Genomic DNA, 18,399 nt, shown 5'->3' on the forward strand with positions numbered 1-18,399 from the left:
CACACACACATACAGCCACACCAACCCTAGCGCTGGTTTTTTTCAGTTTGGGTTGGAGCCGGGTTGAAGTTATCCTAGTCTTTCTGGGAGGAAATCCAAAAGGGGGAGGAGGGAGGAGGGGAGAAAGGGCGGGAGGGAGCCAGGCAGGCTGGCTTGGGAATGAAGATTAGGAAGGTAAAGAGAAGCGCGCTATTTTCTTCGCTTAGCGCGCGCTTAAACCACTTTGCCTGGGAAATGTATTAAGCCCGGATACTTCGGCTCTGGAGAGACAAAGGAGCCCCGCTGCAGGCCAAAGAGCGGAACTGAGGTGGAAGCGGCCGTGAAAGTGTGGAAGAGAGAGAGAGAGAGAGAGAGAGAGAGAGAAAGCGCCGAGCAGGAGCGAAATGTGTCTCTCTAGGGTTGCTCCCGAAAGGAGGCAGAGCTGCGGCTAGATGGAGAGAGGAAAGCTCCGGGCGGCAGCGTCTGTTTGCCTGCATCCGCTTCCCTGAACCTTTCGGGGGGGGGGGGGAATCTGTTTGGCCCCCAGCAGAGCTATATGGCAGCCTCCGCCGTCTGAAAGAGAGGATCTGGAAGGAAGTCTTGGAGAAGAAGTTTACTACAAGAGTAAGTTTCACTACTGTTCTGAGACTTTTAACGTCCTGTACATGTGTAGGTCTGACAGGCTGTACTAATAGTGTGTAGATTATACGATTTTTTTTGACTTTTCTATAAAAACTACTCCCACTATTGAAACTGTCATTATTGTGTGTGAATGACCCCCCACCCATTCCCAGGGACAAGAGTGCTTATCTTCTTTCAAATCATAGGTTCATCTTCACAATCAAGATTGTGTCCCTATAACAGAATCCGGTTAGCTTTCGTCTCACTGAAGGGGTTGCTGTTGTCACATATACCAATGCTAAGGTTGAATCTCACTTCTAAAGGGAAAAGTGACACAAAAAATCAGCAGAAATGGGTAAAGCTTCTTTTAAATTGTGTTTTGGGAGGATCGGCAAGATTTCTCTTGATGACGACTCCCTCTAAGAATGTTGGATATCTTTGGTCTTTTCTAAGAGCCGAATAATAGTGTGTTTCTCCTCCCATTTTCTTTTTTTTAAGGTCACGATGAACTGGACACCACTTGTGACCTTAGCTGTGTTGTGGGCAACGTGGCTAGTGTGTGGCTCACATAAGCCAGTGAGGCAAGCTGAGAGGGGGACTCTTGGAGTCAGAAAAGAACCTGTGACCTACAGGAGCAGTATCAGGAGTTCTGCTTCAACCCAGCCCAGGTTAGGCAAGGTGCCTCGGAGACGTGTAAACCTTCCTGGGAGGTATGGGCAACGTCCCCTTGTTAAAAGGGATTCTTTGGAACCTAAAAACCCAGCAGCCACTTCCTCAAAAAATAAATCTCGGGTTCAGATAAGGACTGGTGAGATAAAAATACGGCAGATGAAAAGACCTAAGCTGGAAATGATTAAAGATGAAGGAACATCCACTGCAGTCCAATCACGGGTTGTGCGTTTCTCATCAGGGTTCAGTTCTCCCAATATTTTGGCTAGCTTTGCAGGCAAGAATAGAGTCTGGATCATCTCTGTTCCCCATGCCTCAGATGGCTATTACCGGCTCATGATGAGTCTGCTGAAGGACGATGTCTATTGTGAGTTAGCGGAAAGGCATGTCCAGCAGATTATACTGTTCCACGGGGAAGGTGAAGAAGGGGGGAAAGTTAGGAAGATATCTCCTGAAGGGAAAATCCTAGAGCAGCCTCTAGATCCAAGCCTCATTCCCAAACTCATGACCTTTTTGAAACTAGAGAAGGGGAAATTTGGAATGGTGCTGTTAAAGAAGACGCTGCAAGTTGAGGAACGCTACCCTTACCCAGTAAGGTTGGAAGCTATATATGAAATCATTGACCAGAGTCCCATCAGGAAGATTGAGAAGGCAAGGCAAAAAGGCTTCATTCAGAAATGTAAAGCAGCTGGAGGGGAGGGCCAGATCATCAAGGAAGGACTCAGTGGGGGCAACAGTACAAGAGCAGCTCCCAGTGGTGGTCATGTCCAATCATTCCCGAGAAAGGAAGAAACAAGGAAAGGCAAAATGCAACCAACCAGAGTGAAAACTGTGAAGAAAGTGGTGGCAGCCACAATGCCATCTCCTTCTCCCATGACATCTACAGCCACTACCTTCCCTCCAACAACCACAACTCTCAGGCCAGTTGCCAGAATAACAACAATACCAAGCAGACCCACAACCACCATCACAACTACTCCAACTACACAGAGAACATGGACCACAAAGTCACTCACAGAGCTTCCTACAGAGCCCGAGACAACTATCGCTCCTGAGACAGAGGCCTCCCTTTCCATATGGAGAGAAAACCGCAGAGGAAAGCATCCAGGCCACACACAAAGACAACCAACAGTTACTAAAAGACCCAGGAAAGCCAGTCATTATGACACTTACACAGAAATGCCAAGGGCCACCTCCGAGCATTACACCAGGGCAAATGCTGGCAGATTCAGAGACAATCGCACAGACAAGAAGGACAGTCGGGACCCCAGCATCACAGCTGGCCAGCAGAAGCTTCCTAAAAGCAAGCATCCAAAAAAGAAAGCCCAGGACAAGATACTGAGCAATGAATACGAGGATAAATATGATTCAGGGCAGCCTGCTATTCCTCATTTAGAGGAAAGTATACCCATAGGAAATATTCCACCCAAGAAAGCCAAAGAGTCAAAGAAACGCATCCCTTTAAATAAATCTGACAAGAAGAAAGAAAGGTATGACAAGAAAATTGAGAGGCAGGCCAAGAAAGACAGAGCTGAAAGGAAAAGCAAGCAAGAAAAAGAGCGCAGCAAGAAAAACAAGAAAGGAAGCAAGACAGGGAATGATGGAAGCCTGAAACCTCACACTAAGTCTTTCATACAGACCTCCAAGAAATCTGTGACAAACCTTCTGAACTTCTTTGAAGGCAAAAGACGACTTTTGGTAAGTAGATTATCCCTGAACATACATCACTCATATTATGAATTATGAATAAGACTAGACTTTTCTTTCTAAACAGGCATCTATTGCATTAGTTTGGCTTCTGAAAGTTTTTGATGGCAGTCAGTATTTTGACATGTTCATTTTGATGGTACCATAATATTAACTTTCCTCTTATTTCCTCTTACTCAAGCATGATGAACTTATAGTTTTCTAGATACTCTATTATTCAGGTCCTATCATCCCTCATCTTTGGCCATGTTGGCTGAGATTGTTGAAACTGAAGTCCAGCAATATCTGAAGGACTGCATTCCTCTGTTTGAATGGCCTTCTGAGAAAGCCAATGTGATTCTTGTAAACCAAAGGTCCTGCCAGAATGGAAGAGTCCTTGGGAGTGACATTTGACTGTTATACAACCACACTATCCTTGCATCCTCCTCCCTGCATTCTTCTTACTCATATTTGCCTATATTCCTGGCCTTCTCTCTATTTTCATTCCTTTTACAAGCATTGGGAACCTTTCTTTCACCAGCTTGTAACTTTTTTAAGAACTTGGAGTCACTACAGAACATTTCTGCAGAGAGCTGCTAAGGTAAAGAGCATGAGAAAGGCAGGCTAGGCCCTCCGCTCAACTGTGGGACCCTTACTTGGTGCAAAGCCTAGATTTGCACTCAGCCGTCTGCATCCAACTGCACCACTGTAACAAAAAATTGTGCATTGATAGTACAGTTCTTAGGAAAAGTTTTTAAAAAAATTTTTTGTGGGAAAACCCTGTTTTTATAGATCAGTCTTTGCTGTCTATGTTGTTGAAATATATTATACTGAATTACAATAGTTATTGTACTGGATAGTTATTGTACAATACAATAGTTATTGTACGGGGCTCCTTATCAATATCTCTTCACTGTCAAATCTTCTGCTGAAGGGGGAGGACCTTTCAAAATAGACCTGAGGCATGGGCAGCAAGAGAAAAATGTCACAAAGTCATGTTGCATGAGTGGAAGTTCACTCATGAAATATTGCACATATCCCCCAATGTTTAGGGGCTTTTTAAAAATTTACTGAATTCTCCGAAACAGCTGTTACTATCTTCTGTTTTTCTTTCCAGAGATGTCTTATTTACATTGCCATATCTAAGAAGGCTTTCCCTATTCAATTTTATACCTGGGCCACATACCTTCTGGAATAATTGACTAGGAACTATAACAACTACCAATAATGGATGAGACTAGACTCAGAATGGTTGGGGACCTTCTGTCTTCATCTGACATTTTATAAAATAATTATACATCCCCCTTCACATTTTGTTTCTGCCTGGCAACCTCTAGGGCAATATTTTCAGGTGTTAATATTTTCAGGTCAGGTGTATTTGGCCTTCCCCCACTAACAGCTTACTTTGCCACTTACCGGTAGCTCTCAGTCAGCAAAATAAGACCCAATGCAAAGCTGGAGCATGGCCTCCATACTGGGTTTATAGTACCTTGCTAACCTTATGCTTCCTAATTGGGAGTCTATATTTTCAAGCTGCCTAGTCAGTGGCCTGGCTGATGTATCTTGAAGCCAGAGAGCTAAGGGCAAGGAGTCTAGCCATCCAAGAAGATGCTTGAGTTCCTCTGCCAGCTGTTGAACACCAGTTGTTTCTATAACAAAAGGAATCAGTGTAAGAACATTTAAAACACTTCTGGATTGTTAGCATATGAAACATTGGCATCCTCTGATTAAGAGGGAACACAGATTGCCAAGGCGTGCCAATGTAAACTGCAAGTAAGAACAGGATTTAGAGTGGTGAGCTACAGGCTGCATTTAAAAGTGGGTAGATCCTGGAATTAATAAAGTACAATTAATATGATTACTTCTTATATTTTTAATAATCCCCTTCTGTCATAGAGATTTTAAAAATATAAACACTAGTTTAAAGACAGTGAACTACTCACATTCTATAACCACAGAAACAGATTATTTCATGTTCCTAAATGTCAGACAAATTAAACTAGCCATTTGTTTCTTTTTCAAGCACATGAGTCAGCTTGACTATGAGATATAAAAAGTAGAAAAAGGACTTCTCCCTGTGCATGGGTGACTTAGGAAAGAACCATAAGGCTCACCGGGACCCAAAATATTGCCTGCCATGGTACCTTATAATGGAGGAGGACAATATGTGGCATTACATTTCTTCAGAATTAATATACTTGATAAGAGCGATTGATAAAATTTTGAAAGATAAAGTTTTCTATTCCTACCTTAGTTTGACATTAGCATGACATGTTTCTAATAACGTAATTATAAATCTTGTGGAGCAAATCATTAAATCTTTTCTCAGTAATTTGCACAAGTTGTCAGAAAACAAGAAACAGAGATGGTAGAATCTGTAACCCAGCAATATGAAGCAATGAATTAGCAATAGTTGAAAACAGGATGTTGTATGTTTATTGTTTTATAGTTCATGCTGAACATATTTATATATATTTCAACTTCCAGCTTTTCTAGTTGATATTTTGTTCATCATATTGATGACATTTACTGGTTCTTACTTTTTTCTGGCATTGTTCTAGGATACGAATGTACATATTTGCAATATTTTAGCATGTTGTCAGCAAGAGGAATAGAGTTCTTTTTGTATATAAATTATACGGTTTCAGTGATGTGATGAAAGTCTGAAACCATAATTTTTTATTACCTGTTTTTGCCTTTCCCAGAATTTAACAATTGTATATGACATTAAACTCCCACCAAACATTATTTAAAAGAAATGTGGTAACCTCCTCAGATGTTTTCCTTGACAAACAACATTTAATTTCATGTCATATTGTGACAATTCATACTTACTTTATTGGTTATTATTTATGCAAATAATGGTTACTATAAATGCAAAACAAAACACATTATTATGCATGATAAGTGAAGCACAAATTTTATTTTGTCATGTTTTATATTATTAGAAATTTATAGAATAGATTTTTTGGGGAAATTAATTTGTTGCCAAAATTTGTTAGTGGTTTGTGCACTAACAAATAAACCTGTATTCCTTGTATCTATTGTTAATTAAAAAAACAACATTGGAATATAGGTGCAATATTATTCTATATGAATTTTGGAGGAATCCTTAGAAAATAAAAATGGTGATTGTTGCAGCCAACTCCCTCATTCTGAAGCCTGACTTGCCATCCAAAGAAAAACATTAACGTAGTTGGGAGATAACATGTTGAAAATCTAAGGGAGTAATTTTAATGAAATATATATGTATACATGGGCTTTGTCTGCTTGTGTGTGTCTGTTAACTATTTAATGTGTTAAAGTTATCCAGATGCATTTCTCCAGAGTAGACCTAATGTATTGGGTGAAGAGTATTCTGATTCCCATGGATGGCTTATGAAGAAACTCATGTTGGCAGAGAAGTGGGGAGGTGGTTTTTGTAGAATAGGTCCATGGCCAACCAATCCAAGTTTGCCCTTCTATGAGGAGAACAGGAAAGAGGATCTTGGGATTACTCAGTTCCCAGACTACCAGCTTCTGGACATACTAATGATGCTTGTAGATAACATGTGGGGTCATTTGTAAATTCTGGCTTTTCTTTCCTGTCTCCTGTTTGTGTCTGTGGTTTTGCTTCAGGCTCGTTTATTCTACCTTGGCCAAGTTACATTTGTTTGCTACTCTGTGGGGTGGAAGTACAGTCTGAAATATTGAGTGTGCTTTTTTTATACATAAACATAAAAGAAATTCATAGCCAGGCAGCATTTTTACCAAAGTTTAATTTTAACCCACTGACAACTTTAAATCAAAGTATGCTTTCTTTGCTTCAGAAATAATTTTATTTGATTTTTAAAAAAATGATTTTAAAGAAGAGTTCCGTGACTACTATAGTATAATTCCTTTTAAAAGTTTACTTATATATTTTGCAGAGCGAAATAGCAACCCATTAGAAATGATCTGGAATTAGGATGATAAGTCAATACAAGGGAAATAATTATTCTTTGACTGGGTACAGACAGTAAATTTCCATGATATATGTAATTTAGGGTTGCTATCTCAGGGTTCCTGATGTAGCAACTCTAACTTAGCTATGGTTTATCAAATGATTCATATTTTTATGCACTTGTACAACATAAGTCCTTGGTTTGCAATCCCCCATGAGTGAACTCATACAATGTGTTCATCCAGAACTAGGTCTACTAGATATGGGCTGAAAAATCTAGAATGGTAATAAAGAATAAACATATTCTTCATTGCATGAGCATGACTGCCATCCATTGGCTATCAGGATTTTTGCAATTCAGATTTTGTAGCAATCCTAACCAGTCACATACCTTTTGTTTAGCAAGGTATGTGTAAATCAAGTCGGTCCACCCTAACTGGATTATGGTATAAAAAGAAATACATTTTATTTATGTTATATTTGTTAAAGAAAGGTGGGTCATACATTCACCAATGTAACATACTAAACTATAGATGTGTTTGTATTTCAGTGATAGAAATCCTAGGCTTTTATCAAGTCATATTTCCTTGCTTCATCATGGGAATTATTAGGCAAGCAAACAATGCTAGCCTTCAAACAAGCTTATTTTTACAACTGGATCTAGTTGAAAAAATAATCAGGAATAATTTCTAGAGACAAATGTACTTAATTAACTATTGAATTCTAAATTCTACAAATTCAAAAGGGCTCCTTTTCTGTATATTTTCAAACTGATCTTTTTAAACCATGTATATTTGCAATGTGTAATAAATTCAAATATATCAAAAATTCTATTTAGGAAGACAGTATCAGCTGTACAAATATCATGAAAGAAAGGATGTTTTGCTTAATTAATGCCATAGTATTTTCTCACTGTATGGTAATGTTATGGGAGTACTAGACACATAACTAACAATGTATCAAAACATGTTATATTATTGATTAGAATGTTGGCCCAGGAAACTTTGAATTCAAATATGCATTCATCTGCAAAGCATCATTACTCAGCCTAACCTAATTTACAGACTTTGTTATGGGAAAATAAATTGACAGTTGAGCTATATTTATGACTTTGAACTACCTAACGTCTTCCTAAGAGCTGTTTCTGTGTCTATAGTTTCCAAAATAAAATTTGATACTTTAATGTGTACTGATAGATGCTTCTATCTAAGATATGTTGGAATTCAAGAAAGATGTTATCATTAGAAAATGGCCTATTGTCTTCTTTATTTGGAAGCCTTATATACTGTCTAGATCAGGGGTCCCCAACCCTGGTCTGTGAACTGGCACCAATCTACTGCATGTGATAAACCAGGGCATGCAAACAAGCAAAGCACCATCTGTGGGATTCAGGCAGCACACGAAACCATGCCCACTCCGGTCCGTAGAAAAAATCTCTCTCCATGGAAATGGCCCCTGATGCCCAAAAGGTTGAGGGCCGCTGGTCTCGATAGCCAGTCAAAGGTCCTGGGCAAAAATATCCAAAACTATAACTGTCTCAGTACTGTCTTTTTATTCATATTTTTTGTTCTTGCCCATTCATGTCCAATTCCATGCTCAATGATTTTGCCTATGTTCTGGATACTGAGTACTTCTTGGCCATATTATTGGTTTAGGAATGATAAGCTAATAAACTTTTCATTCATGTTTTGGTTCCTGCCTTAGACTCACTGTGTCTGGCTGTGTTTTCTCCCCAAAACTGATTCTGGCAGAGCATTATGATATTATGAGAATTTACTTATCACAAATTACATCTAAAATTCCAACTAGTAAATATTGTTTCTCATCACTATTAAAATAGAGGGAAAGGAAAAGCCTTGGTGGGTGGCATATTAACTATTGGACCTTGTGTTTAGTTTTCTGAAACTAATGTTCTGTCATTTTATTAGCTGATCACAACACCCAAAGCTGACAACAACATGTATGTGCAACAGAGGGATGAATATTTGGAGAGCTTTTGCAAAATGGCGACTAGAAAAATTTCAATTATCACCATCTTTGGCACAATGAACAACAGTCATATGAAGATCGATCATTTCCAGCTAGGTTGGTTTAATTTTATTACATAGAATGCTCAAGGAGTTTAGCAACCATGAAATACATAAACTATGTATGCATTTAAAGGGATTCTGTTTGTGTGGAAAGCCATCCATAATCACAAATGTGAGATGGACAGTTGTATAAATCAAGCATATAAATTAATAAACCCAACTCTGATTGGGAAGAATACGATCACCCTTTCTCGGATAACATGATTCCCTTATGTATTTGTATTCCCCTTTTGTATGTATACAGGTGATTCCAGTATTTCCTTTGGATTTTTTCCCCCCTAAGCATCATATTCAGATTTATTGAGTATCTCTCTAATAACTTACAAACTAATAAAACAATTGAAAGTTCAAAAGTGTGATTAAATCACAAAATAGATTCAAATCCTTTAGCTCATGAAATATGTGATTAGCCACATATTTTATATCTAATTCTTTTATGTAATTAAACTTGACTTAATTTTTTTACTTGTATGAAGGGCCAGACAACAGTGAAAGGGAGTAGGGGGAAATCATCCCATTTGTCCTGTTCTCAAAATTGAAATAGCTTCTACTGGCCTTCACTGTCCACTTATCAGCATGGATATCTAGGGCAAGACAGCCTTTTTACAAAGACTTCGGGGAGATTTCCCAAAATCCTGAAACTCCATGGGTTTGTGAGACTGTTCACACACAATACTAGGTGAAGGGGGAGAGTATGCTTATACTGCCAAGGTTAGTACATCCTTATTTTATAAATTCAAGTAAAAAAGTTTCTAACAATTAATTGAAGAGGCAGGAGAAAGTCTATTTCTAAACAAGCTCTGAGATCTAAGAAATATTTGTCTTCCTTTTTCTTAGTTTTATTTTTTACTAAAGTAAAAGAAGATGAAATGTATTCTTCTGCACCACTTTCCTCTTGTCAACAAGTATTCTGATACCTTAGGGCTACAAACATTTGCATTTTATAAAGTTCATACTGTATAGGCATAATACAAATATTAAATTTCATTGCTTTCTTTTGAGTGTTGCAAAATTGTTAGTTGCTTCTGACGGATGGATACATTTAAAAATATCAGGATGGATCCAAAGAAGCTGTTTTGTGAATTTGAAGAACTTATATTGATATTCCACCAGGGGAAAGGAGCATATTTTTTTCATGTTTCCTCTCCTGTAGCTGTCCCTCCCAGTTATGTCCTGATTTGCTTTTGAGCTTCACTAATATTGTTATCTTTTAATCCAACGAATTCCAAAAGGAGAACAAAGAACTGGACATATGAGGATGTTGGGCTTGTGCTGTAAAGGTCAGCTGGCAACCCAGACAAGTTCAGACATTCATGGTCCTTTGGCTAAATATAGAGTCAAGACCTTTACAGGAGGGTGATGTACCCTCCATCACATAGGACACAGACAAGTATCCCAACCTCTCTCTGGGCTAGAGATAGCTTTTAAAAACAACAAGGAGAACCAAAGAAAAAAGTGCGGATTTGGGCAGGAAAAATGAATACTTTAGAAGTGGCCTCCTTCAGCTTTTGATTAAAGTGAACTTTACAGGAAACAAGTAATAAAAAGAACAACTGTTTCAAGGGTCTTTTATTTTTATTAAACTTGATAGTTGTCTGGCTGGAAGGTAAGCTTGGATTCTTTTTTTCCTTTTTTAATGTGTGACACTAAGTGTGTTTGGTTATTGAACGTTATTGCGCCATTCTTCAGATTCGGTGTGAAGTCACTAACTTTATAGTGTGCTCTTTTTAATTTGTATTATAAAATTAAAACATCTCTTGTTTCTCAAAGGAAATTAAACTATTTGTAGCAAATCAGCATGATTCCGAAGTCTGCCTTGAACATTGACTGTATTTGTGTTCATTTCAGTTTAAAGGGGGATTTTATATTTGATCCATTGTATAACTCCATCTTTTTATAAGGTTTGCTTTTGTTTAACTTTTGTGAAATTAGTCCATATGCAAAGAAAGCATTGAAACCTCTAAGCCAGGGGTGTCAAACTTGCGGCCTGCGAGCTGGATGCGTCATGTGCTGGCCCCGCCCCCACCCAGTTTAGCGAAGGGTAAAAAAGTCCCGATACATCATGTGACACTTTCGTGACGATGCGAGTTTGACACCCCTGCTCTAAGCTATGGTTAAGAGGATACATTATAGACAGTTTCCTTTGTACTTTTTCCATTGGCAATGTGGCAGACTGTAGGAGTTCTCATTGTCTCATGCTGGGGTTGTGGGAATATACAAGCTGAGATACCCCATAAAAGATAGGTAATGACAACCAAGGCATTATTTCAAAAGGCAACAAGGTGAAGCCAGCTTTTTTTCTGGCTAATTCAATAAACAATGTTTAAAACTATCTGTGGTTTAACAAAATGAGAATATAAGGTATGTGAAGGCAAAGCCTGAGTCCATACATTATGTAAACCATGTAACTTGGTTAGAAGTGGCTTAGCATGTTACATGAATCATGGCTGAGTACAGTACATGAACATGGCCAATTGTGACACGTAAACAAATTTTCATACACACCAACAAAAGATCAGTATATGAGAGCCTTTAATTTGTTTAGATTAAAAAAACAACACAGTGTACAGCCACCAGTCTTATGGCATCGAAATACATTCATTTTGTAGCATGTCTGTTCATTTGCTTTGAGAGTTACAGACAGGAGAATAATATACTTGAATTATTTTCTGTTTAGGAAGCTTAGGAATGAATGTAATTGAATAATGAGAACTTTTATTAGAAGAAACAATTTCTTGAAATCTCTTTCATGAGAATAAATTTTATTGCTATATAAGAACGAACAAAACCACATACCATGATATGATTCATTTAATTTTTATAAATGCACAAATAGGGAAAGTGGTTTACACAGATCTTGGAATTTAGCATATTTCCCCACGGATGTGGTGATCTTTCCAGTCTTCTCAAACTCCATTTCTGAGTAGATTTTGAACTGCTCATTCTTGATTTTAAGTTGTGCTACATATACCAAAATACTTAAAATGATTCAGTGATATCTAAAGTATAAAGAATTACTAAAAAATACCAGATCAGATCTTTAGAGAAAGAGAATGAAAAATATACCATTGGATGATACTTCTCAGTTAATTTTAATGTTACACCTCCAGAAATCCAAACATAGTTTCTTGGGAAACATGGCTAAAAAACATGCAGATCTCCTCTTAAGAGGAGAGGAAGAACTGCCTGGTTTTCACAACAGAGATAATTCTAATAAGTTTTTTTTAAAGAAAGGTACATATTGGAAATCCCTAGATAAGTTCATGATCTATAATATTGCTTTGTCTATATCAGACCATCTGTCTTTTGCTTGATACCATTATGATTTGCACTGTTGTTTGGGCTTTTGGTTTGCCTATTAGTAGTATCTAAGGAATAATCTTCACATGCTTGACAAGAACATAGCAAGTTTTCACCATTATTGCTTGCGTTAGTGAAAATTAATGTGATATCTGATAGGTATCTTTCAAGAGGACAACAGAGTCATCTGCTTATCCTCATTTTGTTTTCTTTTAAGATAATGAGAATCCTATGAAGGTGATAGAGGATGAAGACCTGGTGGACCAGGATCTCATCAATGAGCTGAGAAGAGAATATGGAATGACCTATAATGACTTCTTTATGGTGTTGACAGATTCTGATATGAAGGCCAAGGTAGGAGGAAGTATATTAGCAAAATTAATGAATAGATCAGATGTCCTGTGGATGGCTTGGATTACAATTACTATGATATTTTAACTAGTGTGACCGACTAGGAGTAGAGATAAGAACGGCAGAAAGGAGAGTGGATTGCATGAGAGATATGGTTCAGGTACAAGCATAAAACTGAGTTGTTTTTGAAGAGGAAAGTGGAGTTGCAGAAATAATTTTTAAAAATGTCATTTCATTTGAAAATACTGTGCCAGATTGAATGCCTATGGAGATTTTCAGTCATCCAGGTCATGGTTGTCCCAAAGGTGCTTTTTAAAAGGCAACTGGACTTTGTTTTTCTTTGAAGATGTTTCGCTTCTCATTCAAAAGCATCTTCAGTTCACTTCAGTTCAGAACTGAAGAAGCTTCTTAAATGGGAAGCAAAATGTCTTCAAGGAAAAACAAAGTCCAATTGCCTTTTAAAAAGCACCTTCGGGTGTACCAGGCTGACACACTTACAAAACATGCAATTCCACAGAAAGATCTAACAATGTCATTAAAGTTTTCACTATGTCGCCTTTAGCAAAACAAATATGGCTATTTGTATATATTTCTTTCCTGCTGAGATGCCATGCAAAAAGCTCCCAGTTAAACTACAGCTCATGGACTGTCTAGACATGACAAGGAACAGTTAAAATTTATTGCTATATACACTTTTGGATCATGATGATATTAAACTGCTTCTATCCATAAATCATTATCTGCGTTGGGAGGTGCCAAGAGATTTGTTTGCAGTTAAAACTCATCTTAATTCTTTGTTTTATAGCAATACTATGAAGTGCCTATTGCCATGAAGTCTGTGTTTGATCTGATAGATACTTTCCAGTCACGTATCAAAGAAATGGAAAAACAGAAACGGGAAGGCATTGTTTGCAAAGAAAATAAGAAACAATCTCTGGAAAACTTTTTGTCCAGGTATTTCCTAAAGCAACCTCACAGTTCTTATTTTCTTTTAATAATATAAAATGAGGGAAATGTTAGAATGCAATTGCCAACAGCTGATGAGTTTGAGGTTTTTTTTCTTAAAACAAAAAAGCCTATATATTCAGAAATAAATACCTAATGAGAACATTGCCTAAGCTTACTTCCTCCCAGCCGCAGTGAATCATTTTGTGAATGAAGGCAAATGTAGGAGAATGTTGCAGGATCTAATCTGAGTCAGTCATCGACACCAGAGATTTATTCTTCTAAGTTTTTGGACTCATGCTGGAGAGCATCCTCAGGGAACTTCCCACTCTCCAGAAGGAGTCAGATTCTTGGATACAAAACTCTTCCCCCCAAATGTGTTAACATAAGGTGTAGAACAAGACTGGACAGACTTCAAGCTTATGTGATGTATTTTGTCCGTTAGAAGAATTCTGAAAGTCCAACAAAAGCTGAGCAATAGAGAACAGTACTTCAGGAGGATGAACCTAAGGTGCAAATTTTGGGGTGTTCCCAGGGTGATTTGAAGCAATGATCACTGGCTTCAAAATGTTGGGTGCAAACAGATGATCAAAGCCTTGCCCAATTTTTAATATGTCTTACATGCATTGTATGCATGTAAAAAGCAGCAGGACTTCAGTTGTCCAATTTTGCCAGCCTTTTTGATATCAATCAGTGACTATGGCTATCAACCCAGGAATTTGAGAACAAGTACAACTGTGTTTCCAGAAGAATTAATTAACTGAAAAAAGTGTTTTGGACTGTTGATAAATAAAACTTTTCTCACATTTGTGTTGGGAAGTTCTTTTATGGACAGTTGTGGTTCTTTCCAAACCACCTTTGGTCCATAATCCTCCAAATCCTGCCAGTTTTTCATGTAGCCTTTTAATCTTTTCCAGGGGAATGAAGAGTCTGGATATAAGTTAATAAAACAGAGCTGCAACAAATAGGAGAGTTTATCAGCAACCTATCAAGGCCAGCTGAACCAAAAGTGTAGATTATCCCTTCCCTTAAATAGACTCTGCTTCATCCTCTACTACACAAGAGTGGATAACTTGCAGTTTCCAGATATCTGTGAACATTCTCAGTCATTCAGGTCTTAGTTGCCTCAAAGGTGTTTTTTTTCTTCTTCAAAAGGCAATTGGACTGTTTTTTCCTTGAGGAAGAAGTTTTGGCTTCTCATCCAAGAAGCTTCATCTGTTTGTCATCCCACTCCATCAGAACTGATGAAGCTTCTTGGGTGAGAAGCAAAATGTTTTCTTCTTCTTCCTCAAGGGAAAAACAGTCCAGTTGCCTTTTGAAGAAAAAAAAAGCACATTTGAGATTGTAGTTTCTAGCTGTTGCCAAATAACTCTTAGCATCCCTCCACATTGACCATTATGGCTAAGGCTACAGATGTTGAATTCACCAATATCTGGAGCGCTATTGGTTGCTTTACAGGGTCTATCACAAATAGGCAGAAGCTACACAGAAAGCTGTAATGACTAGCTGATGGATTCTACCTAGTAATGTGGGGACTTCTTTTAGTATGTCCTCTTTTTCATTCCAGATTCCGGTGGAGAAGGAGACTACTGGTAATATCCACTCCCAGTGAGGAAGACTGGGCTTATTCACAGCAGCTTGCAGCCCTCAGTGGGCAAGTATGCAATTTTGGTAAGTAATAATTTTGGTAAATAATAAGAGCCAGTTTGGTCTAGTGGTTAAGGCACTAGGCTAGAAACCAGGAGATTGTGAGTTCTAGTCCTGCCTGAGACATGAAAGCCAGATAGGGGAGGAATTCTGGGAGTTGAAGTCCTCCAGGTTTAAAGTTGCCAAGGTTGGAGACCCCTGATCTATAGGATTGCACTCTAAATGTTTCATATTAGATTCTTACAAAGAAAACATCTCCAGGGTTAATCTCAGACTCTGAATTATGAAGAGAAAAAAATGACTGATCATGAATATAAATTTTCCCAATATCCTTTCTCATCAAGGTTTAACCAAATTATGGTATCCCCGTAAATTACTAAAATAGCAGAATGGAATGTCTTCCCTTTGTATTTTTTAGTAGTGATTTGAGCAAGTCTGATACAGAGTTTTACTATTTACTGGTATCTGGCTCTGTTAGACTCCAGGATTGGGGAACTGCCTTAGGTAGTTCTAGATACCGAATTTCAGTGGGCTACACCCACGTATAGTATAAAAATTATGATTATATAACTGAAATATTTTGAAAAATGTTGCATTTAATTCTATAATTGTATATTTTGCATTATCACAATTATTGACATCAAGATGTTTAGTAATTGATGCCTTTCTTCTATAGGTCTGCGACATATAATTATCCTCAAGTTGTTAGGCCTGGGAGAAGAGATTGGTGGAGTTCTAGAACTATATCCAATCAATGGTAAGAAATCCTTTTCAGATTTTGACTGTCTTAGATTGCCAAACAAAAACATGATGTGTATTATTCTTTATGCTGAACCTTTATTTATTTATTTATATTTAGAAATAGTGAATTATCTTGAGACTAGGCAGTACAATAATAATAGTAACCTCATATAAATACGTAGTAATGTCATCCTTCCCTAGGACTTTGGGTTGTGAGCCTCAATTGAAGCCCAGTGTTATTGCTGTTCGTACTGACATTTTATTTTTTCATTACATTTTTCCATCTACTTTTTGTAGATATTATGTATTATTAGATTTAATTGGATATTTGTTTGTTTGTTTCCAAATCAAAAAAGCAGATAATACTCTGCTAAACACATTTTGGAAAGCAGATTTTTAAAATTTGTTCCATACACGTCAGATCGACTTCTACCATGTTTTGTTACTATAGCTATTGTTTTGAATTCTGGAACTTTTCATAGTCCTGTACACATGCTCTTTAAATACTGTCAGCATCACCACTTCTACATAAGAATGGTAGACAATCTTGCAGATTCATCTGTTATGCTCCATTTCCCGAACGGATATGGCTGCTGCCCACAAGTGTCTGAGGACAAGCCAGAGAATATTATATTCTCTGAGTCCACAGGCCAGAAGATAGCAAGATGCTGTCTCAGTTATGACCTCATGCTCTGCCCATGAAAATCAAGAGTTAAATGAATCTGAATAACATGCTGTGCAGGGTGGCTGCTAACGCTCAGAATTAAATTTACAACTTTGTCTACCCCTGCTCGGAGGATCTTCTCTGATGTTCAGCATTTTGGTAAACAGGCTTTAAATTTAAGTTCATCCAACAGAGAGATGCCACTCAATCATGTCAACTTCCTATGGCCAGAGATGCATTGGGCATTTAACTGCCCACAAGATTGCTGGGAAAACCCTATAGAAATCATTTGAATTTATATGTCTGTGGAGATTCTCAGTCATCAGATCACGGCTGTCCCAAAGGTGCTTTTTCGAGAGGGAACTGGACTTTCTGGTTTTTCTTTGAAGACGTTTCGCTTCTCATCCAGGAAACTTCTTCAGTTGAAGAAGCTTCTTGGATGAGAAGCAAAATGTCTTCAAAGAAAACCAGAAAGTCCAGTTGTCTCTTGAAAAAGCACCGTTGGAACATTTGAATGTATAGTTTGCTAATTTTGTTCATCAGAGAATACGTATTTGTGTACTCCGGAATAGGTTCTCAAATCTTTTAAATTACAATGGTTATTAGTAAGAAAAAAATATACTGTATTAGGAAAATTCATATTTTAAAAACCTATGGTTTAATTGTTTTACACTGAATTTACTTATCTCAGTAGAGATTCTGTAGGAAAGTAGATATTCTAAAGGAAAATTTCTCCCATTGCATTGCACTGGCTACTGGAAAAATGTCTTTTTAATGCAGCTTTATTTCAAAACACTAAAAAAGGGGGATTTTTTCTTTGATATGATCATGAAATATTCTTTCTAGCATCAAAAAGCATTTCTGCTACAACTAATCCAATTCAAGGTCAGTTACAACAAAAGCAATTATCTTAAATAGTAAAAAATATATACAATTGATATATATGCTATGCTTTCAAGACCAACTTATCTGCTGATCTGAAAATGTTAACATTTCCCCCAATTCTGACCTTCTCTAGGGAGCTCCAGTGTGGACAGGGAAGACGTACCCATTCATTTGGTGAAAGACATCCGCAATTATTTCCAGATCAGTCCTGAATATTTTTCCATGCTTTTGGTTGGCAAAGATGGGAATGTCAAATCTTGGTATCCTTCCCCAATGTGGTCCATGGTCATTGTATATGATTTAATTGACTCTATGCAACTTCGACGACAGGAGATGGCCATTCAGCAGTCACTTGGCATGCGGTGCCCAGAAGATGAATATGCAGAGTATGGCTACCATGGTTATCACCAAGGTTATCAGGAAGGTTATCAAGATGATTATCATCATCATCATGAAAGTTACCACCATGGATACCCCTACAGAAAGTAGCAATTTAGCCTTTGACTGCTTGCATCCTACTAGTCTTTCAAGTCACAAAAGGCCACATGTGGAAATTGCTTCATGATTGCCTGAACATTTTCTATTGCTTTAGTGTTCAGTCAAAGGTGTGTATAAAATTTTGGCCTTCTCTGTAATGCACATTTCCATGAACTGAAAGAGGTGAAATTAATTTCACTGATGCCTTATGAAATAAAGACTCCTTTATATTTTAGAGCCCTTTTAACTTGAGGTATTTCCTTGTGCTATGTACTGTATATATAGAGTAAGAAACTCCTTTCTAATGGTGATTATTGTATGATAGGTATGATATAACACACAACGGACATCAGTTCTTGTCTAACTGCATTCCCACTCCCCCAGGAAATATATATTTGAAAGCTGTGAATCTTTACAGAGGA

General features: G+C 37.6%; 1 protein-coding gene across 1 annotated transcript; it reads left to right on the plus strand.

Moving 5' to 3' along the window:
- Positions 1-5: 5 nt before the first annotated feature.
- On the plus strand, positions 6-18,212 carry CCDC80 (coiled-coil domain containing 80). The gene is made up of 8 exons (XM_034411934.3): positions 6-603; positions 1,099-2,967; positions 8,806-8,962; positions 12,485-12,621; positions 13,424-13,572; positions 15,131-15,234; positions 15,887-15,967; positions 17,634-18,212. The coding sequence occupies exons 2-8, from the start codon at positions 1,105-1,107 to the stop codon at positions 17,987-17,989; spliced, it is 2,847 nt and encodes a 948-aa protein (XP_034267825.1). The 5' UTR covers positions 6-603; positions 1,099-1,104; the 3' UTR covers positions 17,990-18,212.
- The last annotated feature ends 187 nt before the right edge of the window (positions 18,213-18,399 follow it).

The sequence above is a fragment of the Pantherophis guttatus genome, chromosome 5 (assembly GCF_059756535.1).
Source record: "Pantherophis guttatus breed Tessera chromosome 5, ASM5975653v1, whole genome shotgun sequence".
NCBI classification, from domain to species: domain Eukaryota; kingdom Metazoa; phylum Chordata; class Lepidosauria; order Squamata; family Colubridae; genus Pantherophis; species Pantherophis guttatus.